The following is a 24,988-nucleotide window of genomic DNA, read 5'->3' on the forward strand; positions in this document are numbered from 1 at the left end:
TGAAGTCACTTCCGGGCTGGGGTGTTTGTTTGGACTGGAGAAGGGAGGCGGCGGGCGAAGCGCGCGTCGAGCGGGGTAGCGGCGCTGCCTGTGGAGATCCGCGGAGGCCGACCGGATTCGTTGGCTGCCGTCCCCGCTGCCGTGCACTGGGTGAGGGGTTCCCTCGGGCGGAGCGGCGAGAAGGGTGCGGCGGCCCGGAGATCGAGGGACAGCACCTCGGCGACGGCTGAGGGGCCTGGAGGGTCCCCCGGGTTGTTAGCCACCAAGCCCTTAAGGCACCCTTTGTTGCTAGCCTGTTACAGCCGAGTCTGAAGGATGAGCTTGGACCGACTTAGTCTCTTTTCTCTGAGAAATGGCCGTCGCTTTTTTTCTTATTGTCATTATTATTTATGATTTGGATCTCGCAGCTCTCTATCCGGGTCCTCGGTGGCGCGCGAGGGTTGCCGGGATAGCACTTTCTCGCTCTCCGCCCCCCCCCCCGCCCAGTCTCTTCACCCCTCTCCGGTACCCTTTTCCCCTGCCCCCCACTGCCGCCTCGGCAACAAAGCTCATTGTTTCTCCCCACTTTACGCCTGCGCGTCGCCACGCGCAGCCCCTACATGCCGCGCGTGCGCGCTCCCGAAGGTTGGGTTGGGGAAGAGAAAGGGGCGGAGGGACTGGCGGGCTGACGAGCGTCTTTGAGGAGCGTTCTGTAACCGTCCTCGGTCTTGTATCTTTCTGATGATCCCCTTTCTCTACTTTCTTCACCTTCCCCTACCCCATATTTTTAGTTACATTGTATTCCATGCTCCAGATAGGAGGGCCTTTGGAGTACTGGGAATTAGTCCAGGACAGTTTTCAGCCAGATGAACTTTAAGGGCCCATCCAATTCACTTTAATTCTGGCTGTTTTACTTTTAATTATTCTCTACTACTCTGCTTACTCTTCTTAATCATCATCAAAAATACATGGCCTGTGGTGAAGTTTTTTGTTGTTGTTCAAAACATTTGTTGAAGCAGCCCGAAGTGGTATTATTTAGTAACTCCAAAAAGGGCTCTTTCTGCTTCCTTTTGTCGTGTTTTCCCTGATTTTGCAGCCGCATCACCTCACGGAAACCACAAACTGAAAAGAACTTGGCTTCCAATATTTCGTCGGAGAAGGTCTAACAGCTGACAGCTTTTGACACTTAGTTCAGTGGAAGACATTCCCATTTTGCATGTGCTGGCTAGTCTTTTAACCTCATGGTATGATTTTATCACAGATTGCATTTGAGCAGTTGAGCGGGTGTTGGTTTGCGTTTTCATTAAATGGCCTTTGAGATTTCATCAGCGGCAGGTTATGTTTGCAAATAAGGATCTCTGTAAGGAGTTTTAATGAGATTCCCAGCGTTTGCTGTTTTGTGCTTGTTTCCAGTTTGTGAGAGGATATTTGGGGCAAAGTAGCGTGTTATTATGCTCTTGATAACTGGGAACTTGAGCAGAACTTTTTCTCACAAATAAGTGTCTATCACAAGAAGATGGGTAATGTTCCAAAAAATAATCTTTCAGGGACGGGAGATAGGCAGTGGAGACTCACTGTAATGGTTAAAGGCTAGGGAGCTTGGGCTTTTTTTTGTCTTGTTCTCCAGTTTTATTGAGGTATTGGAATTTTTATTATAGTATCTTGGATATTGCTTCTTAGGGGCTCTGAGGTAGGTAATCTACTCGCTTTCGAACAGAGTAAGTTTATAGTTGGCTTTTCCTTCAATAAGCATTCTGCACATTATTGAGATTTACCCCTTTATGACTCTAGTGAGTGATAACTTCAGTTTTAGTGAAGATAGAAACATTTATAAAATGTCTACTGTTAGCACAGCAAATTCGTGGACATTGTGGGAGATTAAAGAAGGTGGAAAGTCCTGTCACCTTCCTTTTATGCTTTTAAATATTTGTGTAATTCACAAACTGTTTTCATACTTACAACAACCTGTGAAATAGGCAGAGCGAGTTTTATCTTGCCCATTTTGAAATTGGGAAAATAGAAGCTTGAGAGATTATTTTATTAGACACATACTTCTATAGCACTTAGTAATGCCAGGCATTATTGTAAGTGCTTTTACAAGTATTTAATCTTCACCGTCTCTAAGCGGTAAGTACTACTGTAAAGATTATAAAAGAGATGTGAAGTAACTTGCCCAGTGTTACACAGCTAATAGCTGGAATTCAAATCTGAGTACTCCTCTTAACTACTGTAGGGTGCTGCTTGTGATTTAGTGGCATATCCAGAGTCCTGTAGGTGATTAGTGACATATCTGGGATTTGAACCCAGTCCAAGATTATAAAGTTGCTGTCTTTGTGATCTGGATCACCCTGTTACACAGGTACATTAGTGGTTGGTATATGATACAACCTAAAGTTCAGTTCCAGTAGCTCAACCTTTTTCTTGTATTTCTTGTTGTTTAGAGCAGTGCTATCCAAAATAAGATAGCTATTAAAGCATGTGTCTATTAGCAAGTGCAACTGAAGAACTGAAACTTTAATTGTATTGAATTAAAATTAATTTAAATTTAAATAGCCACCTGTGGCTGATGGCTACCAGCTATTGGATGGTGTGGGTTTATTTGAATTGCTTTTAATTCTTTCTTTTTGTATCAGTTTTTATAAATAAGGGTGGCACTTCTGATGTGCTTTGAGCTCTTATCAGCAGTGATAATAGGCAGCGCCAAGCCATCCTTACTCTCCCTGATCACCCTGGTTACACTACAGTTGAGATTAGGATTACAGTCTTTGGGAATTTTCTGTGACATTGTTTCACTCCCAAGTGTTTGAACCTGTTATTTTTACCTTATGCCTTGCTGTAACAGCCTTTAATTATTGTTTAATAAGCACCAAGATAGATAATACTATTATGTGCCAGATTCTCTGCCTAGGTACTATTATTATTATCCATTTTACAGATGGAGTACCTGAGACACAGAGAGGTTAAGTAACTTGCCCATGGTCACACAGCTAGAAAGGCAGCCTGGTTCCAGAGCCCATGCTTTTAATCATTACTTTATACTGCTGGACATTAAAACAAAAACTTCAATGCTGCTCACAAACTTCTGAATTGAAAACAAAAGCGGATGCAGAAATTTCTTTATCTTCTCTCACTAACTACTGGAGGGACAACTAGTATACTAAATGTGTGTGTGTGTATACATATATATACACACACTATATGTATACTATATGTGTACAAATAAGGTTAAGGAGTCTACAGTAGTTCAAAGTAGAGTGCAATGGAATAAGAAAAGGTAGTGTATCTATGGAGTCAGTTTAATGAAAGGCATAAGAGAATTCTGTTCAAATTTTAATGAGATGTCTTTTTTTTAAGAGTTAATGTATTTAATTTTTTCTTCCAGTTTTATTGAGATATAATTGACATACAGCACTATAAGTTTAAAGTATACAGCATAATTTGATTTAAATACATCATGAAGTGATTAATAAGAATTCTTAAGAGATGAACAAAGAGAGAGACTTTCTAAAACTAAAAAGATTTTCATATTTTAAAATTTTGTAGAGACCACAAAAGTTTGGACACTGCTGGAAACTATTATGTGTAAGAGGCATTTTAGAAGGGGAAAGAAACAGCTAAAGATGACTTTGTAGATTGAAAGTGCCAGGAAGCATTAATAGGAAAAAAAACTGCTCTCACCTTTTCAGAACCTGGTGAAAGTTCTGAATTTAGGTATTAGGCTCTCAGCTAAACAGCATATTTACAAAGGAAAGAAAATTGATTTTCTACAATAGTGCAAGCTGGAATATTTGTAGGTGATTGACAGAAAGGACAGAAGTCTAAATTGTCCTGCTTGATATGAAAGGAAAAGACATTTTAAGACATTCAGTAACTTAGAAATTTATATCCCACCGTAACCTTTTGAAGAAGTATTAAGCCAAAACAAAGATGTCAAGGGAAGATGATTATTTAAAACTAAACACACTGTAAGGGAAAACCTAATAGTATAGATCTAACAGTGCTAAAGTGTTTCCACAAACTCAGGAGATGGGGTGGGGAGAGAAAGTGGATAAGTAAACTCATTCTAAAGGTCTTGCTTTGGGAGCAGGCATTGTTTTCAGTTTACTGAAGAAGGAAAAGCATTCTAAATGTCTTGAATTGATTGCAGGTGTATGGAGTCTTTTGGGGGTTTTTTTTGGTTTGTTTTTTTTTTTTAAGTATAAACTTTAATTTCACAATAGATGTAAGTTAAATCATTACGCTGTTTATCTTAAACTTACACAGTACTGTATGTCAATTATATCTAAACTGGGGGAAAAAACCAAACAGATTCCACAGTAGTTTGTAAGTTACAGAAAAAGTAAATCAAGTATTTCTTTAAAATCTGCTTAAAATAGGAAAATAAACATTACAGGAATCAAACGTAAAAAGAAACTAAGAAAAGTAAACATGAAATTATGATGAAAGACAAAACTTCAAGCATCACTTACCAAAATTGTTATTTCTCTATGAGACAGATTCTCAGACTGGGTCAAGAAATCTAGCTATTATACTAGAGAACTTGAATACATCACTTTCAGAATTTAACAGATGAAGTAAAAAAAAAAAATCAGATCAAATATACATACATCATTTATGTATGTTAGAAATAGAAATCACATATTTTTCTCTTTAGGCCCAAGGAACATTTTGCAAAAATTAGTAGTTGTCTTCAAACAAAACTGTAATAAATTCTCAAATGAAAAGGTTTTCTGGCTGCATTTTATAACATAATAAAGTAAAACTAGAAATCAGGCATCAATAAGTAACCAAAAGAGCCTTAACCACTTGGAGATTAAAAGAATATTCTTTCAAATAATCTCTGGCTCACTATGAATGAAATAATTTATAATTACCTAAAATTAATAACTATTGTATATTAAAAGTTCTGAGTAAATTTATAGATATGAAATTTTAAGTGAAAGTTAAACACGTTTGTCAACTTGAAAAACAACAACTTGAAATTATGTAGAAAGGAAAGGGAAATAACGTGAGAAGACTAAAATTAATACAATAAAAATAAGTAGAAAAGATCAATAAAACCAAAAGTAGGAGTCTGTTTATGAAAAAAGAAGTTGTAAATAAGTAATGCATTCAAAACTCAAAAGACACAAAAAAATCTCTGGCCACCCAGTTCTTTTCCCTGTAGACAACCAGAGTTCTCAGGTTTTTGTTTGTTTTTAGCAGCTCTTACTGAGCTATAATTCATAAACCATGCAGTTTACCCATTTAAATATACATTAGTTTTTAGTATGTTTAAAGTTGTGTATCCATTACCAGAATCAATTTTAGAACATTTTCATTGCCCCAGAAAGAAACCTCCTATCCCTTATCTGCCATGCAGTATGTGTTCCTTTGCGACTGGCTTCTTTCACTTAGCATAGTGTTTTCAGTATTCATTTATCAGCTGGTGGATCTTCGGGTTGTGTCCACTTTTGGGCTATTAAGAATACTGCTATGAATGTTTGTATAAGTTTTTGTGTAGACATATTTTCATTTCTCTTGGGTGTATGTGTTGGAGTGAAATTGCTGGTTATGAGGCAATTCCATGTTTAATCTTTAGAGGAACTGCGAGGCTGTTTTACAAAGCAACTGCACCATTTTAACATTCCCACTTGTAGCAAATGAGGGTTCCAGTTTCTCCACATTTTCACCAATACTTGTTATTATCTTTTTTTATTAGAGCTATTCTAATACAAAGTAGTATCATTGTGGTTTTGATTTGCACTTCCCTGATGGTTAGTGATGTTGAGCATCTTTTCATGTTTATTGGCCTTTAGAGAACTGTCTTTTCAGGTCCTTTGTTCATTTTTAAGTTGGTTATTTGTCCTCTTATTGTTGAGTTGTAATAGTTCTTTATATATTCTAGGTACAAGTCCCTTATCAAATATGATTTGCTTCACAGTTTCTTTTATATCTTTCCAGATAGTCTATGCATTTGCAATATGAACACACAAACACACACACACAGATCTGCCTCTTTTTCATATGTGAAGAGTTTATTACACTCACTGGTCTGCAAATTGCAAAGCTAAAATTTTTTTTTCTACAATAAACATCAAAGTCCTGCTGTGTAGCACAGGGAACTGTATTCAGTACCTTGTAATAGCCTATAATGAAAAAGAATATGAAAAGGAGTATGTGTTTGTGTCTGTATGTATTAAAAACTGAGTCACTATGCTGTACACCAGAAACAAATACAGCATTGTAAATCAAGTATACTTCAGTTTAAAAATGGGGGAAAAAAGAAATTAAATTTCCTAAGGACTTTTATCAGTTACATATAAGTAAAATATGTAAAGCACTTAATATCTAAAAGAGGCGAGGGAAGGGCTGTATTTAGAAAAATGTTAGAAGGTTCTGGAGACAGCAGGGCTAAAGATTGTGCAAAAGGGTTTGTAGGTGTATTTGTTACCTGTGGTGGCAGTGAGAAAAAAACAGCAGAGAGGAACTTTACATTCCTGAACAGTAAAACAAATTTGATCAGAGAACTGAGAGTGGAAGGGAGAATGGAACTGAGGAGGAAAATAAACAGCATTTTGAAAGTGAAGAAAAATCGGACTGTTAATATTTTGCAGGGGAACAGCACGACTAGTTCCTAACAACACCAAAGCCTTAAAGAGTTAGTGTCAGTTGACTTCCTGATGCCAGGCTTCTGTCTGGGCTGTACAGTGAGATCTGAATCCAAGGATATCTAGATGTGTTATATACCCCATTCCTTCAAACTCTGGTCCTTTTAGATACAGAGGTCCTGGACAATGAGGATCATGGAAAAATCATCTTTGAGCTTGCCTTTTAATTTGCCATCTTAATTCAACTTTTGTGACACATTCCTGCAAAATGTAAACCCAAATTATGGATAATGAAGTTAAATTATCTTGCTTTAAATATTTTAAAAAGTCTAAAAAATATGACAATAGAAAAAAGGAAAAGAGATATATATGTATATATGCTGTACACTAGAAATTAATGCAACATTGTAAATCGACTGTACTTCAATTTTAGAAAAGTACTATCCAGCACTTTTAGTTTTCAATGGAAAGCCTTGTCCACATAATCTAGCCCATGTGTATTGGTTAAAAGAAGTCCTGACTCATTTATGTTTTAAGGAATTAAAACAATTCTAAATAGATGTACCATCTTCCTGGCCAAAAGACTTAATATAAAAATATTGATCCTGATTAAATTGCAAATTTTAATAAAATTCCAGACAGACTATTATGAACAAAATGATTCTAAAGTTCATATAAAGAGTAGAAGTGCAAGATTTCCCCTCCCAAAGAAAGATGGGGAAGTATAAAAGGGCATGATGTCTGCAGCTTATCAGATGGTTAAGCAAAAAAAATTGTATAGTGCAAATAATTGTGGCAAAATATTTTTAACTTTATTTTTTAAACCTTTTTTTTTTTTTAAGGGGGGAGTAATTACGTTTATTTATTTTTGATGGAGCAAATGGGAATTGAACCCAGGACCTTGTGCGTGCTGAGCATGCACTCTACCACCCAGCTATACCATCCCCCTGTGGCAAAATGTTAACAGTTGAATCGAGATGAAAGGTACAAGTGTTCATTGTACTATTACAACTTTTCTGTCAGTTTAAAATTCTTCAAAATGAAAAGTTGGGGTAAAACAATATGCAGTACACAATTACTGGACAAAGAATCTAGAAACAGTGTAAGTGGGAATTTGATTATGATAAATACAGGAACAGGCTTTCATTAAATAATGATGAATGATGTATTCATATGGAAAAATATAGATCCTTCACATCATACTCAAAGAAGTACTCAAATGAATTAAAGATTTAGATGTGTGGGATTGCTACCCACATTCTCCACCAAAAAAAAAAAAAAAAAAAATAGTAAAAAAAGAAGCTGTTGGGGAGGAGTGTAGCTCAGTGGTAGCGTGCATGCTTAGCATGCACAAGGTCCTGGGTTCAATCTCCAGAATCTCCATCACAATAAATAAATGTAATTACCTCCTCCCCCAAAGACAGAAAAAGAATTAAAAATAAATTATGAAAATATTGAGAGAAGGTATTCCTACCGCAAGGTAGGAAAAGAATTCCTGAGCAAGGTAAGCATATCCCAGGAGTGTAGAGGAAAACAGATTCTTTTTAAGCCTATCTGATTGCATCAGTAAGATACTGTGTTGGTTATATCGAGAACTGTTGAGGACGCAGAGAAATGGGGGCACTCAGTGTACTATAGGAATGTCCATTACCACAATATTTTTGGCAAATAATCTGTCTTAAATTACACATGTATATGGCCTTTGAGCTGGTTATTCCCACTTAATGAGAATGTATCCTACAGAAAGCACAAATAGAAAAGGATGTGTATACAAGGGTGATCAAAGCAGGATTGTTTATAATGAAAAAACTGGAAATGTAAATGTGCATCAGAGGGGGAGTGGTGAGTCATTGGTGCTATATATCCATTAAAAAGTGAAGTATACTTGTACATGTTGAATAGTAAGGATATTTCATTTAATATATTTAGCATGGTCCTGTTAAAATATATAAATACTTTATGAGTGTTTCTGTAAGCAAAGAAATATGAAAGGACACACACTAAGTTGTTAAAATTGATTACCTCTTGGTAGGATTAGAAGTGAAAGGAGAAAACTTGCATATAGTTAAAATCTGTTTTGTATGTCCATTTTGTATTAGCTTTTTTTTTTTTAAAGTAGGGTGTACTTTTTTCATAAATCTCTTTCACTTTAATGCTTTCTTTTCCAATAAAATTTCCCAACTACAAAGACCCACTATCCAAAATTTTTCAAGTGATTATTGAAAACACTGTAAGATGATACATAGGCATTTTACTATTTTGTGGGTTTTGTTCAGGGAAATCTTATTACATGTATTCTGACAACCACTAGATATATTAAATTGCTTGTTCTGAGTTAGTATTACTATATTATTTTTTAAATCCTTTGAGATTAAGGCTGAAAATTTTTTTAATTTGAATTATATTTTCAATAAATTTAGGATTTTCAAGCATAATAAGCATGCTTTGAAGCAAATATGAACATTAAAAGTGTGTAGACTAACATAAATAAATTTCATTAAGTTGGAGGAGTTTGGGGCCATTATTTCTTGAAATATTCTTTCTAACCATTTCTTTCCTCCTTCCGGGACTCCATTATGCATGTGTTGGTACTTGCACAGTGTTCTACTGGTCTCTGAGGTTCTGTTTGTTTTTCTTCATTATTTTCTTTATACCCTTCAGAATGAATAATATCAATTGACTTAACAAGTTTGCTGATTCTTTCCCTGCTCAACTCTCCTGCAAACTCTCAAGTAAATTTTTCAATTATTGTACTTTTCAGCTCTAAAATTTCTATTTAGTTTGATTTCTTTTGCTATTTGATGAGATATGACTTTTATGGTTTCCTTTAGGTTGTGGTACATGGTTTCCTTTGGCTCATTGGACATTTAAAATGCCTGATTTAAAGTCTTTGTCTAGTGTCTGGGATTGTTCAGGGACAGTTTCCATTAATTTCCTTTTTTTCTATTTATTGGCCATACTTTCTTATTTCTTTGCATGCCTCATTATTTTTGCTGAAAACTGGCCATTGTGAATGTTACATAGCAGCTCTGCAAATCAGATTCTCCTCTCTCCCCAGGGTTGTTACTCTGCTTGTTGTCGTTTGTTTAGTGACCTTTCTGAACTAATTTTATAAAAGTTGGTATTCTTTTTTGTGTGTGGCCATTGAAGTGTCTGTTCATTAGCTTAGTTGTCAGTTAATTATTTACAAGAAATTTCCTTAAATAATCATAAGCAAAAAACAAAACTCTCCCAGTCTTTGCAGATGGACTTTTGTGTATGCTAAGGCACAGCTTCAGCACTCAGGTAGTTTACAACTCTTTCTTAATATTTGCCTTATGTGCAGAGCCTGCAAGTGAGTGTGTAGGGCCTTCTTGGGTTTGCTCTGAGTGTGCTACCAGCACTGGACATACCCATGGCCTTTTAGGTTTCCAAGAATACGCAGGAGCTTTTCAAAGCCTTTATTCCCAAAGCATCTCCTTCACCAGACTTACCTCTCAGGCTTTTTGCTTTGTCTGTTGTTTGCGCCAACTATTATTCTTTGCTGGCTTTGGCTACTACATTTGCCTTTAACCATTTCTGACAAATGCCAGTCAAACACCTTAAATTGTAAATTTTATGGTATTTGAACAATATACTCAATTTTTTAAAATAGCAAAACATACAAGGACATACTATAAAGAGTGGTCCAAGAAGGATCCAGAACAGGTTATAGAAGAAAGTTAAAAATCTGATACAATACCTTACCTTAGAACATGTTGCACTCAGTAATTATAGATCTTTCAGTGTTTTGAAAGTAAATGATCCTTAACCCCTCTGGCTGTCCACCTGGCTGGCTAACAGAAATCTGATTAGCATTTGTTCCCTCAGCTATGTAAGGTGTAAGATTAGTGCCCAGGCTCCATTTGATTCTTACTGGTTTCAGTTATGATTTGTTTCCCAAATACTGCTTGACAACGAAATTGCATTTACTATATCCTTCATAGACTTTCACTCAGATCTATACCAAAGCCACAGGTTGTTTGATGAGGTGACAATGGGCAAAAAGCTGACTAGAGCCATGTCAGATGCAGGGATTGGGCCTTTTTTGCTAAGCACTGTTTATATTTTATTTATTACTGGTTAGCATCAAGCAAGGAGGGAGGGAGTCCTTTGGGATTCCCAGACTGTAGAATTTGTTGATGCAGATTTTTCGTTTTCTTCATAAGCTTATGCTCGTGAAATGTGTGGGAAGCACTTTTTTCTTTTTAAACAAATGGCATTTATATATAGATAATACTTGAATTACCTCAACCATATTCGCAGACAAGTTAGAAGTATAGAATAGTTATTCTACTACATGTCTCATACGTATGGTTGCTACTTTACTATTCAGTTCTGTTTGAATATTGAATATCCTATACTCTGTACTAAACATGATTTTTATTTGCTGTATTGTGGTCTTTTGAAAGGTAGGATTTAATGAGTTGGTATAGCATACGTAGTGGGGAAATAATAATGAAAGGCTGTTATAAATTAAGAGTGTCTTTGAACATAGTTTAATGATACGTTCATATGCAGAGGAAACAAAGTTCCATCCAGTTGCAAAGCAGGATTGACCCCCTGCTTTTCATAATATTTGAGGTTAAGCTAAAATGTAATTTATTTAAAGATGAACATATAAATATTTGGTAGCCAGACATATAAGAATGAGTAATTTTCTTTAGAGGAACTGATTCCTCTTTTAGTCAAAACTTGTTATCAAAATAAGAGAGTTTATTTAATCCAAGATTAATGATAAACAAAAATATCAAAGATATCCATCAAATGTTTTCTCTTTTGTCTGCTTTCAGTGTTTCACTTTCCTAACCAAAATCATGTTTTCTTTCTACCCACATACACCCTAACACATAAGTCTCAGTCTGCCTGAGACAACAATGCTTAAGGCAGAAGTTCTCAGTAATTTTTAATTCAGGGCCTCCTAATAATTAACAGTGTTACCACCATAATGCTGTTGTCATTAGTATTCAGTATTGGGGAAAATGCATAGGACCTCCCTACCCCAGCTTAGAGACTAAGTTTATATTAAACGTAACAGCTATAAATTTTTATTATACCTCTGTCCTATGAATTTAAAGGACTAGGCAACACATATAGGGCAAGTCTCTCCCTGAACCAGAGGAAAAAACCTTTTAGTAGGAGGTTTTAGTTTTAGTGTTTTACTTGATTAGGAAAATTTTGGAGTGAGAAGGCCTGAAATTTTTTTAACTCTATCCTCATATTAGGTATGCTGTTTCCTTCCTTTGGCACAAGTCACACTAATGTTTGAATTTATGTACAGGTTGACACATGGTTTATGTAAACCCTTGTTTAGCAGTTTGAGAGTTAATAAGTTGGTAGACTATTGTATTACATTTTTTAAAATATTTTTTTGAGTGGGACGGTAATTAGGTTTGTTAATGTTTGTTTATTAGAGGAGGTACTGGGGATTGAACCCAGAACCTTATGCGTGTTAAGCATGCAGTCTAACACTTGAGCTATACCTCCCCCTCACCCCCGCCACAGTAGACTATAGTAGCATCTCAAACTTTACACTTCAGACTTTTAGCCTGAAATGTATCAATTAGATATGTTATCACCTATTGAGTAGAGTGTAAAAAAACAGACCTGCTGTATTACATGTTACTGCTACTCACATAAAAAGAGATTAAATGCCTGAAACCCACTGTATAGTGTGGAAATCCAGACATGGAGGAACTGAACATGGACCCAGAGATAAAGCAAATAGATAATGGGCTATGAAATCGAGAGAGCCAGAGCTGTACCTTGCAACAGAGGAGCTAATAGGTGGAACTAAAAGTTTTCACTTTCAGTCTCTGGGCTTTTTAATATCAGGGTTTTTGGGGGGGGGGGGTAATTAGATTTGTTTGTTTATTTCTTTTAATGGAGGTACTGGAGATTGAACCCAGGACCTCGTAAATGCTAAGCACACACTCTACTACTGAGCTGTACCCTCCTCGACTTAATATCAGTTTTTAAAAGTATAATTTACTTTTCATAGAGTCACTTGATGACTCAAGTCTTCCAGACAATGCTTGTTTCATAAAGCATGGGATACCTAATTTTAAAAAAAATTGGATGGTTTGGGGATTCCATTTAAGCAATTGCTTGCCCTTGCTTACTGTTATGAGAAAACATTAGATGAATCTAAGCTATTCTTAGCTATTTCTTAAACATTAAAATAATTTAGGAGAAAAATGAAGCTTTCCAGTTGCTCAGTTTATTCATGTGCGTTAGTATGTCATGTGCATCTAATGCCTAACCATGATGTTTGATAATAATGGATGCTCATGAAGAACTGAAAGAATGACTAAATTAACTGTGTTGTTCTTTTAAGGTTAAAAACTACATCTAACGCCAACCATGAAAGATCCAAGTCGCAGCAGTACTAGCCCAAGCATCATCAATGAAGATGTGATTATTAATGGTCATTCTCATGAAGATGACAATCCATTTGCAGAGTACATGTGGATGGAAAATGAAGAGGAATTCAACAGACAAGTTAGTTTTGTATATAAACATCATCTTGTTTTGCAGCCAGTGACATCATGCCCTCCAAATAATATAATAGTACTTGTTCCTGAAATGTGTTTTTTACCTTGTCTGTTACGAAAGATTTATGTGCCACCACTCCTATTTCGTTTTGATGCTGATTACTACCAGGTTTAACTGTTCATTGAAATAACTTTAGGAGGCTATTTTCAGGATCCCACCTCAGAGATTCTAATTCAGGAGGATTAGGGTGGAGCCTTGGAAACTTGTTTTTTAAAAGCTCCCAGATGGTTCCAGTGAGCAGGTAGGTTTGGAAACCACTACCTTAACACTAGTTTGTTCTATTACAGTGAAAGTCAAGAGGAATCAGGAGCAGATTGCATTGTTTTTCACCATAGGTTCTCATTTTGATCAGCTTCAACATCTGACACCACTGTTCTCTTTAGAGAACTCTCATACATTGTTAGATGTCTTTTATTCCCATATTTCTGGCACCTGTTCCCATCTTTTATCTAGTTTCTCTCTGATCCTGGCTTTGGTAATCAGTAGACAGTTTCATTTCACCATATCCAGTGACGGATATTCAAGAGTAAAGCAGTTTAGTCTTATTTCAGTGAGAATAAGTTTGGTTGCTTTGCTTTTTTTTTTTTTCACCCATACCCTGACTACCCTCTAAAGATTTTTTTTTTTTTTGGTAGTCATTTTTAGGTGGGTTTAGGGTTTATATAATTGTAGAAGTATTGTAGGTAATTCTGATATGCATCCTTCCATAAGAACACTTCTTTGTTACTTCTTCCCCACCACCCTCAGTGGAAAAAAAGAATATTCTACTAAGACAAGTAAAGACATAGCAAAACCCAAACAGATCTTCCCAGGTCTTATAGAAAAGTTTGTGGGGTTTTTTAATTTTGTTTTTGTTTTTTTACTTAGCACAGAAGCAGAGGAGGAAGTACAACATTCTGTTTTTAAATGGTTCAGTTCAGGGTTGGGAGGCTATAGCTCAGTGGAAGAATGCATGCTTAGCATTTACGATGTTCAATCCCCATACCTCCATTTAAATGAATGAATGAATAAATAAACAAATCCTAATTGCCTCCTGCCACCACCAAAAATAAAAAAAGGTTTAGTTCAAAGTATTTTAAGCCTTTCCCAGTGATGTTTTACCAGGTATGCTGTAAATTATCCTTTATTTATTATAAATCCAGATAGAAGAGGAGTTATGGGAAGAAGAATTTATTGAACGCTGTTTCCAAGAAATGCTGGAAGAAGAAGAAGAACATGAGTGGTTTATTCCAGCTCGAGATCTCCCACAAACTATGGACCAAATCCAAGACCAATTTAATGACCTTGTTATCAGTGATGGCTCTTCCCTGGAAGATCTTGTGGTAAAGAGTTATTTTTCATCTTTTTAAAACCTAGCTCATCTTTTTCATAAGCGGAAAAGCCAGCAGCTACCTGTTTAAGAAGAGTTCTACATCTCTTCCCCTTTAAAAATTATACTACTTCTTACCATGGAAGCAGGAGGCTCCTGGTCTCAGTTATGACACATAGTGACTTCTGGCAACACTCTTTTAACTAGTCTGAGACTATTAATAGACTTCTTGCCACTGCTTTTAGTTTTGATAACTATGTTGCCCTAGGATAGGTAAATGTCTTAAAGCATTAATTCAAAAGGGAGTACACAGTAGGTCCATGTAAATTGTTTATACAAAAGTAGCTCGATGGAAAGGTTTTGCTCTTTAATTTTGTCTTAAGTATTTGGTGAAATTGCAAGTTTTTTTCAGAAAGGTAAAATTTTGGAGGCTTTTTTTCCTGATCCATGATTTTCATTGAGTTATTCTAACTCCATTTGGAACTGTGATTTAATAAGGACTTATACAAGCTCTTGGCAGAAAAGGAACACAAACCTATTTGCATTTTTAGTTATTCTTAGTGTCTCATTGTTGCTGGTATATTTGTAGTAAAAAGTTTTTTCAGGAACTGTGATAACTAAGCATCAGTACTAGAGTAAAACCTGATGAGTCCTTCACTAAAATTAAGGTAAAATAAAGTCAGAATGTTAACCTTTTGTCCACAGTGACCATCTCTAGTTGTTTCTATAAGATGGTTCTGTGGAATTTACCCCTAGACTCAAGTAATTTTTGTAGTTGTCTTCTATTCACTGTGCAGTGATTTCCTAACCTAGCTGTACATCATAACTACCTATGAAGCATTAAAAACAAGTTTCTCAGCAACATCCCAAGCCTTCAGTATCAATCACCTAGGCATGTTAATTTTTAAAAAAGCACTCCCAGAGGATACCACCAGCCTTGCCCTATCAGGCATTTGTAAACCATTTTTCTCAAGGCTGCATAAAGAATGCTGAAATTTACATTGTGCTATATATAGCCTTTGTTGCAGTAAATGACAGTAACCCAGCTAAGTAGGTATGTGATCTGAGTAGTCTGTTGGGATATGCTTGTTTATGTCTACATTAGTCACTCCACAAATAATCCTGGTTGCTCTGATGAGTGAAACCCTTTTCTGGGCATAATGTAGAACTTCAGCTGGACCCAGTATAATTCCATTGTCTAGAAACTGGTTTGTTTCACTTAGTCTGTTTTTAGATTACTTTCATTCCTTCTATTCTTTCATAGCTGCCTAAAGATTGTACATTCAAGAACACTGCTTTTTTAGTTTAAACCTCAGACTTTTAAAAAAAATTAGATTTATTTCCCTTTTTTTAAATTTTTTAAAATGTATTTCTGTTGAGAGAAGGGAGAATATGTCCTGTCCAAGGAAGTGATTGTATATAAATTATGAAAGTAAAATTATTGTTCCAACATGTTGTTTAATATGCTTTGGTCTTGAAGTAAGTGACATAGAGGGTTCAGATTCAATCTAAAAGCCTGCCAGCATGCCTACATTTCAGGCCCTGTAATCCATCCTGGTTTCTTTTTGTCTTTATTAGCTTGCATTCAAAGATGTTGTACAGGAAAATTTCCAGCTATTGCCTTTATGGTGACAAGTCTGCTTAGGAAAGTAAAGATTTGGAAGTATAGAGTAATGGTGGTACAAGTCTCTAAAAGCTCTTAGAGGCTCTGACCCATTCTTTCCTTAACTGATACAAAAACAGAGTACCAGAGAGAGTGACTTATCCAGGCCTACATGGGAAGTTAGTCAGCAGAGCTGGGATGCCAACTTAGGTCTTCTGACTCCCCGTGTAGTTTTCTTTTCCTGTTGTATACCATGCTTCCTGTGGGAATTAGAATACAAAAGCTGTAGGAAGACAATTCTGTATTTTCAAGGAGTATCATAAAGTAAAATTAATCCATAAACAGTTCCCCAACTATTTTAATCATCATTTCAAAAGTTGTTTAATATTTATGCATAGTATGAAAGTGTTTAAAGACAGTCAAGTATCTAGCAAGTTGATAAAATTTGATGTAATATATACATAGCTTATATCTGGTTCCTCCTTTATGTGCTATAGATTTTTTTGATTTAAGTTTGACTTTAACAATCTGAATTCTTGCTTTTGTCTGTACTTTTTGGAAGGTGTTTTTTGCATGTGGATCTGGGTTGAATGCTTCTGAGTATCTGAAGCCATCTCTTAATGAACTTGTTTTTTTATGTACTTATTTTCCAGGTCAAGAGCAATCTGAATCCAAATGCAAAGGAGTTTGTTCCTGGGGTGAAGTACTAAAATATTTGAGTAGATGGGGCCCTCTTTTGGTGGATGTAGCACAATTTCCACACTGTGAAGGCAGTATTAGAAGACTTAATTGTAAAAGCTCTCTCTTGTCACTGTGTTACACTTATGCATTGCCAAAGTTTTGTTAGTCTTGCATGCTTAATAAAAGTGCTGAGACTGTTATTAAGTAAAAAGCTGTCAAACATTTACTGAAAATAGAATTGGCCCCATGGCTTGTTGTGAAGACAGCAAGGAAAGAAGCACCAGTCAAGTCGTGACAAAGCACCAGTTTAATGACTGCTGAATCTTAGTGAATTGTCCTTTTTGAGACTAAACTGGTTCCCTTAGGGTTAACTAATACTTGTTAATGTCTAAACTTTTTTTTTTTAATGAGTAAATTTAAATTAAGTTCTAGTTGTTAAGGGAATTTCTCAGTCAGACTTAAATTTGCATTTGTTCCCTTCAAAAAGAAATGTCCTTTTTCTGAAGAAAGCTTGTTAGTTAATTTGAAATAATTCATTATAGACAAGTATGTCTTTGGTTACTGAGGTTACAAGGTAGTGAACCTAAGTCCTGGCTTTTATGGTGTGTTATCATGTAAGAAATAGTGAATTCTCCTAATGTTACATCTGAGAAACTGTGATCTGAGAATTGCATCCACTTCTTAGGAGTCACTACATCATAACTGTACCTGTGTTAAGTCTAACATTTGACCAACCCATAATCCAGTTGAACAAAGAAATTGTAACATGATTTGAGTGGTGCTTTTCCTTGCTTTGTTAATTAATCATCACTACAATAGTCTGCAGCACAACTTTTCTTTTAACAAAGCTAGAACAGTTTTGGCTTCTTAAACTTCATATTTGGGTAGGTTAAGCTGCCATACGTGTTCAGTGTGAATAGTGTTTAAGTTGAAAATATTGTAAAAAAATTATATTTTTTCAAAAATATTTAAAAAAATAAATAATAGTAGAACTGAGCTGATGGTTGTGTTCCTTGGTGCTGGAATAGAGGCTGTCCAGTGGCGATACTCACTTTAGTATGGGCTCAGTCCCTCAGGACCACCCTGCTGGCAAGATTTGCTGAGAGAGCAGGCTTTATATTTGATTCCATTAGTGTCGAGTAATTTGTTATGCAAGGATCTGCCCAAAATGCAGCAGAAAAATAACCTCATATCCCTTTCTGGAGCCCACCTTGATCGCTTCAGGCCACAGTGTCAGGACAGTTGTATATATATACATGTTCAGAAAATTTTCAGCTGGCCAGTATAATGGTAACCTTACTCTGGTATAACCTTTGTTGGCTTCTGCCCTTCACAAGCCATTGCTGGTCTGATTGGACTGGTTTGCTATTTTGATTCACCTGTACCTTCCCCTTTTTCCCCCTCACAAGCTGATTTACATATGTTTGTGGCTAGTCTTTATTTGGGACAGTCTGTCAGCCAACTTACAATTTCCTGGTTACACATACAGTTCTGCCTCACAGCCCTACTCAGTCACTAATAATATCCTCTGCTTTTGTTACATTCGGTGGGCTCAAGATTATGAAGGCCATGTAGTCAGTTCTGGTTCACATTCTCCCTAACGGGTAGGTTTTTTTTAAGACTCTGAACCAGAGACGATCCTGCTTAGCTCTTGTTCTTTTCAAAGCCATAATACAACCAGTCACCTCTGTTCTCTATAACAGCTCAGTACCACAAGTGGCACAGCAGGCTGCCAAGTGTATGAGGCTTACAGATCTTTCTCTGAGCCTAGACAGGGGCAGATGACTTCATTTCCACATACTGCCAAATTATCATAGTGCAATATAATTGGAGATTATAAACTTGAATTAGAGAGTCATTTACTGTAACCTAATGATTAAGAGCAAAGGCTGACCAGACTTCCTAGGTGTGAATCCAGTGATTGTAGGCAAGTCACTTAACCTTTGTGCCTTAGTTTCCACCTCATTAAAATGGTACTGATAACTATCTCAGGATTGTGTGATTAGTTAATATACATCAAGTACTTAAGACAATTCGTCGCACATAGAAAGTTCTATTTAAGTGACTGTTACTATTATTATTGAGTCATCTAGGCTAAGCTCTCACTTTGTTGAAACTTGTCTGTCTGAGGGAACATGCACATTAAAACCACTTTGATTTTTTTAAGCCCTTCACACACACGATCACCCCATCAGGGCCAATATGGTATAGTTCTAGGGTAAGTATTAAGGCAACTTAATATCCTTAATCCTTAAAGAGAATTTTTCCTATTCTTGTGCTATGTCAGTTATTTCTCAACCTTTTCCATGTCATAAAGTGTAACTGATCATCTGGAGTACAAGGATGAGGCTGCAAGTGGCTGGAGTTTAGGTTCATGGGCTCTAGTTGACCCAGTGTCAGCCCAGATACCCAGAGGCTGAAGGGGTCAATATTTTGGCATACTGGGAACCTCTTACAAGGTTAATGGCCCATACCTGTTGGAAAGTTCTACTCTCACTATAAAATGGCTAAGGAGTTCCATCCCAAATACATATATTAACTTTTTACCCAGCCTGTCTTCCCATTGAAAACATTTAAATAGATCACAAAAAGGAAACGAGTTTTTCTTTAGCTCAAGTGTAAGAATGTTGTGATCTTTCAACCCTCCCACAAAAGCCATAGACTAAACATCCTACCTTTCCTGGGAGTAATTTTTCAGACCTTGGTGCACACAGACCCAGTTTCTGTATTTTCTGGGGAACCTTCCGGAACTGGAAGCTGGTCTTCTGACCTTGAAGAAAATCCTTTGAAGACTGGGCAGATAGGAATGTATTTCAGAAAGGCAGTTCTTTTTACTTTGTTCATCCCAATGGGAAAGTCATAGCTCTTGAGGCTGGTAGAAACCTCACTGTTGGCATGGGCCCCAGCTTTCCACTGTATCAGACCTCGTTCTTCTGGGCTCCCTGGAAGAGGACAGTAGGGTCACTTACCAAGGCCAGCAGTCCCCTGCTACCTCCCCTTCCCATAACCTAGTCTTGAAGTCTGGACTGGCATTGAGTGTCTTATTTTTCTGAGTCTCAAAGTTGAATCCATGATCTCTCAGCTCCTAACTGGGCCAGGCCTCTAAGGAACCTTTTTAAAGGATACTGGTTATACATAAACAGTATTTATTGTGTGTTTACAGTATGCCAGTCCATGCTAAGTGCTTTAACTTCATTATCTAATATCTTTGAAACACACCTGTGGGAGGTGTATAAGCACTAGTATACAAAATTATATAATGAAGGCAGGCAAAAAGGTTAAGTAATTGTTAACCTACATCTTGAATATGGGATTGTGTGTCCCAAAATATCAGAAGGGAGAGCTGAGGTCCTTGGGGAAGACTATCTGGAGGAGGTACGTTTGAGCTGGGCCTGGCTGCACAGAGAGCATGGGTGGGAATAGTGGAGGGGGAAGATCTGTAGCTTTGGCATGGAACTGAGGTGTCCGATCCCCTTCCCCTACCGGGCACAACAGCCAGTCTAGAGCTCCCTCCCCTATCCTTCACATCCCTACCTGCAGTGCCTTCTCTGCTTCTTCAAGTCCCACTCTCTTAGACCCCATCCAGAATCATCCAGGAAGCCCTCCAGATGACTCCAGCCTAGGCTCATTCACCTTATTGCTCTAAACTGCTTTAAACGCAGTTCTACTTCCATTCTTGTTGACTTAGGCTTTTTTTTTTTTTTAACTCAGTATAACTTGGGGCCATGCTGGTAGCCTTCAGTAGTAATTGCTGAACTAAACTGACTGCCCCTCAGGGTGGTCTGTGGGTTGGGAAAAAAGGAAGAGTAAATGCAAAGTGGTCCATCAGCCCAAGTGTGTCCATGCTACACAAGAAAGCCGTGTGATTCCAGGGTTGAGGACTGCATTCTGAGCTGGATTTGAATTCAGGATGTGTGACCTTAGGCAAGTGATTTAACCACTCTTGAGCTTAAAATTCCTTATCAATGCACACTGAAGGACTGTAGAAGATTATGTAGCATAATACATAACAATGATTCTTGGCAGGCATGGTTGCTGATGGGCCGTTAGGTTGAAGGATAGGGATATGAGGAACTCAGGCACTCTGATGATGTTAACAACTCGGTAGCTAAATCCACCTGCCCAAATCACAAACCCCTCTACAGCTGCCCACCCAGATGCCCTCCATCTCCCTGGAGTCCCTAGGCATTGAAGTTGCCACTTCCCTGTCTCCTGTCTACAAGATGGACTGCTCCAGGCCCCACCCCAGCTTCCTCTAGATGGTGAAGGGGGAAGTAACATGATCAGGATACCACCCATCCAAGGGATAGCTGCTAACAAGAACTCCCTCATCTGACGCTAAGATCTTGAAAGTGCCAGGGAGCCCTGTCCCTTCCCTGCCCAAACTTTAACCCACCAGCTGTGCACAGCCAGCCTCTGATTCCTATGCTCTAAATAGACACTTGTGCCTTCAGAGAGAGGGAAGCCAGCGGGGCCTGCAACTATGTTCAAGCTGATAGGTGGCAGAGAACAGAGAGCTACTCCCATCTCATCTTTCTGGATTGATGCCATCTAACCCGTCTCCACAGAGCTCTCCCTGTTACAGTTACCCTGAAACTGTAGCAGAGGCAGTATAGTGGAGGGGATGCAACACAGGCCTTGGAGTAACTGCATCAGATGGACTTTGTTAAAATCCCACGCTTGCAATGTTTTAAATCAGAAAATGATGTGACATTCAGTGAGTCTGTTTCCTTGTATAAAATGGTGGTGTCTCTGCCTCACAAGATAGTTTTTGAAGATGAAATGAGACCTTAGCTTCATGCCTGACCCATAGATGTTTGGTAGATGTTAACTATTCTTGTCACTAGTTAGAGCATCTGGTGACATTTAGTTTTCATACATTTACTGGGCACATATATATGGGCCATGAAGATTCTCAGGGACCCCACAAAGTATCCTTCATGATCCCTGCAAAAAGCCCTGATACCAAAGAGAAATGTTAGGGGTTCTACTAGCCAGCATGACAGGTCACTGGCAAATATGAAGTGGGTTTTGCCAACATTCTGATGCTATATTTGTATCTGTCCTACTTCAACAAAGAAAGGTACCCCTCAAACCAATGGCTGTCAAGAAGTGAAAAGGAAACAGTTCATGGGGCCCTGGCATGACTTTCCTAGCCACACCCTGTTCAAGACCAAGAGGCAAGTATGTGCCTCTGTTTAGCTGGTAGTCTCTCCCTCCAGCCAGCGAGCACTCTACCGCAGAGCCTATGTTGCATCTGACCTGGCCACGGCTCCAGCTTAAGAGACATCTGCTGGAATGCATATGGGTCCAACCTAGTTCTATGCTCCCCTCCCATAGCTGATCCATACCTGGCACTGTGTTGTCCAGTATGAAAGCAAGGCACCCACCCACGAACATCTCCGTGGTTAGCAGCACAGTCAGAATCTGGTCCACTTCAGGAATGCCTGTGGAATAGGCCAAGGACCAATGGATGTCACAGCCCCATCTGGAGAACAGAGCTCAGAGACTTTCTCCCCACTTGTGCAGCCTGCAGACTTCCTTGAGCAGGCATGGAGATGGGACATTACAAAACCTTGACTTTCAGGATTATACACCTCTGCCTCTCCCATCCTTGAGTTCAAATCCCAGTTTTGTTGGGTGCTATTTATTGTCTTGTGACATATCATTTAACATGTCTGAGCCTCGTTTTCCTCATCTGGAATATGGAGATGATTATAGTATATCTCACACAACCACTGTGAAAATTAAATGAGCACGTGTAAAGCTCATTACCTGTCCACAGAAAGTGTCTGAGTAAAGGACAGCTGTTAATTTAGCCTCTCAGCTGCTGATTAACATCCAGACTTGGGCAGGATTTGTGGCTCATGCTGTGTAGAGCCTTTGAGGGAGGAGACTATGCTCAGAGTCGAGCCGACCACACCTCCCCCACCGTGAAACATGGAGGCACCTGTGTTGATGGCATCCGGGTTGGACTCCAGGTAATTGGGCAGCATGAGCCCGAAGAACATGGAAAATCCAAGCACGAAGAGGTTGCGGGAGGAATTCATGTCCACGAACTGTAAGTTGGACAGCCCCACAGCCGTAATCATGCCTGAGGGCACAGGAGAACCGCTGGAGGCCACGCGCAGGCCTGTGGGCTCCACCACACCACGACAGCACCACCTCCCCAGGCCCAAACACTTCACTCACCGAAGAGGGTGCAGAACATGCCCCCCAGGATGGGGTCAGGGAGAGAGGCGAAGAGGGCCGTGAACTTGCCAATGGTGCCCAGGACCAGCATGATGCCTGCACCATACTGCACCACACGCCGGCTGCCCACCTGCCAGTGAGCCAGGAGGCGGGGCTAGGCTCAGGGGGCGAGGCTGGACAACGTTAGTCGTGGGAGGGGAGGGCCATGGGGTGCGCGGGCGGGGCCTGTTATAAGAGCCGGGCTGGACGCAGCACCGGGCCTTTCAAAGACAGGCTAGGACTAAGCCAAAGCAGGGACAGCTTTGGGGTGGGGCCTGTGGCACAAGGAACGAGTGTGGAGCTTTGTGCTGCTCTGGCTTGCTGCGGTACCTTGGTAATCCCCAGGACACCGATATTGGGGCTGGATGAGGTAGACCCGTTGCCCGTGCCCAACAGCCCTGCGATAATGCAGCAGATGCCTTCGGTAAAGATACCCCTGTAAGGAAAGGGAGAGCGGAAGGGCCTTGGTCCAAGCTCCGCCCTGGCTTGTGTCCTCCCATCGCCCTGTCCAGACTTCTCACCTTCTGTGAGCTATCTGAGCTGGAACTATCTGTCCATAGTACTCCCTACTCCAGGCCAGAGTTGAGTCTGGGAGCCAGAAGCTCAGGTCTGAACACTAGTCCCACTGCCCTAGCACCTAATCCTTAGGAGATTCTGGGCTTCAGTTTCCTCATCTAGAAGATGAGGATATGAGGAGCATCTGTCTTACAGAGTCATTAGTGGATTGCATAAGAGAATGCGCATCAAGGGCTAGGCACATGGAAAGTTGTCAACGACTGTAGTTTTCCTCAGACTTCCTTATCTCCTCAGCTACTCGCAACACAAACTGAGTGATGAGAGCATATCTGCGTTTCATAAGTAAGGAGAATGAGGTCTGAAGTGTCAGTGACGTGCCCAACTCCACACCTCTGGGACTCAACACTGTTCCTACATTTGCTTCCTGAGTGGCCCTTGAGGGTATCAGATATTGGGGACGGCAGTGGGCATACCTGTTGATAGCATGAACTGGAGGGGGTGGTGCACCAGCCAGGCGAGCACAAGCGTAGTAATCTCCGATGGACTCAATGACGCCTGCTAATGTGGCACTAAACATTCCCAGAACAGCAGCTGCAGTCACTGTGGGAAGCCCCCACTGACCTGAGCCAACAGGGAGATAGGAACACTCACTGCATCCACTCTTTTAGGTAGTTCAGGGAGGGGTCTAGGCAGTACTGGGTGGGGGCGGGGAAGAAGTAAAAGGATCTCAGGCTGGAGGAGGAGCCGTACAGTTGTGGGAGCTTATTTGGGATCACTCAGAGTCATGAAGCTGGAATGAGGCTTTATCTGAGTACACCACCACTGCCTGGCACACCATAAATGTGCAGCCAATACGCATTATGTAATCAGCTGGACTGGGGTCACCAGGGGCCTCACAGATGGCCTCAGCTGGAGGCAGAGGGGCCCAGCTGGGGTTGCTCACAGGGGTACGGGATGCGAATCCAGGGTGCGATAGCCATGATGTCCCCTCGGGCATCTGTTCGTGCCTGGAAGCCATAGGCTGTGGGGTCTGAGGGCAGCACGTCCGTCAGAGTCAGGACATAGCAGAGCAGCCACACAGTCATGATGGCCATCACGATCTGAAGCAGGGTGGGATGAGGGGTGCACTGAGGGCCCAGGACATCTTGGTCCAGGCTAACCAGCTCTTACCTCAGCCCTAGCCCCAGCCCCAACTCAGTACCTGGCCCCCATCCCTAGCTGGGACCTCATCTCTGCTCTGCCTCGCTCCCCTCCTGCCCTGGCCCTTTCCTCCCACCTTGGCCCTGGACATGGGTTCAGCCTTTGCCCCAGTCCCAGCCCAAGCTGCCTGTCAGCTCCTCACGGGAAACATCTTGAAGATCTGGATGCGGAAGAGAGTGAGGCCCTTGCCCCAGCGGTAGACAGGCAGCAGGAAGGTGAGGTTTCGCAGATATTGGGAGAAGAGGACAATCAGGAGAATGGAGCTGGGGGCAGAAGCACAAAGAGGCAATGGCTGGTAGGCCAGGC

General features: G+C 39.5%; 2 protein-coding genes across 4 annotated transcripts in view; one reads left to right on the forward strand and one right to left on the reverse strand.

Moving 5' to 3' along the window:
- On the forward strand, positions 1–17,731 carry PAIP2 (poly(A) binding protein interacting protein 2). 2 transcript variants are annotated; one of them, XM_031449135.2, is made up of 4 exons: positions 1–150; positions 12,925–13,088; positions 14,285–14,464; positions 16,708–17,731. In XM_031449135.2, the coding sequence occupies exons 2-4, from the start codon at positions 12,951–12,953 to the stop codon at positions 16,762–16,764; spliced, it is 375 nt and encodes a 124-aa protein (XP_031304995.1). In that variant the 5' UTR covers positions 1–150; positions 12,925–12,950; the 3' UTR covers positions 16,765–17,731. The 2 variants fall into 2 exon arrangements, with proteins under 2 accessions (XP_031304995.1, XP_010980503.1); XM_010982201.2 differs by lacking the exon at positions 1–150 and adding an exon at positions 1,076–1,223.
- The window catches only part of SLC23A1 (solute carrier family 23 member 1), a 13,312-nt gene continuing 4,213 nt past the window's right edge, over positions 15,890–24,988 (reverse strand). For both annotated transcript variants that reach the window (XM_031449124.2, XM_031449126.2), the window contains 9 exons: positions 24,825–24,945; positions 24,426–24,582; positions 23,956–24,103; positions 23,297–23,402; positions 22,928–23,057; positions 22,686–22,829; positions 22,087–22,182; positions 19,411–19,677; positions 15,890–16,314 (listed from right to left, as the gene is read on the reverse strand). In XM_031449124.2, coding sequence (XP_031304984.1) covers positions 19,430–19,677; positions 22,087–22,182; positions 22,686–22,829; positions 22,928–23,057; positions 23,297–23,402; positions 23,956–24,103; positions 24,426–24,582; positions 24,825–24,945 — 1,150 coding nt within the window. In that variant the 3' untranslated portion in view covers positions 15,890–16,314; positions 19,411–19,429. The remainder of the gene's footprint in view (positions 16,315–19,410; positions 19,678–22,086; positions 22,183–22,685; positions 22,830–22,927; positions 23,058–23,296; positions 23,403–23,955; positions 24,104–24,425; positions 24,583–24,824; positions 24,946–24,988) is intronic.

The sequence above is a fragment of the Camelus dromedarius genome, chromosome 3 (genome assembly GCF_036321535.1).
Source record: "Camelus dromedarius isolate mCamDro1 chromosome 3, mCamDro1.pat, whole genome shotgun sequence".
Taxonomy (NCBI): Eukaryota; Metazoa; Chordata; class Mammalia; order Artiodactyla; family Camelidae; genus Camelus; species Camelus dromedarius.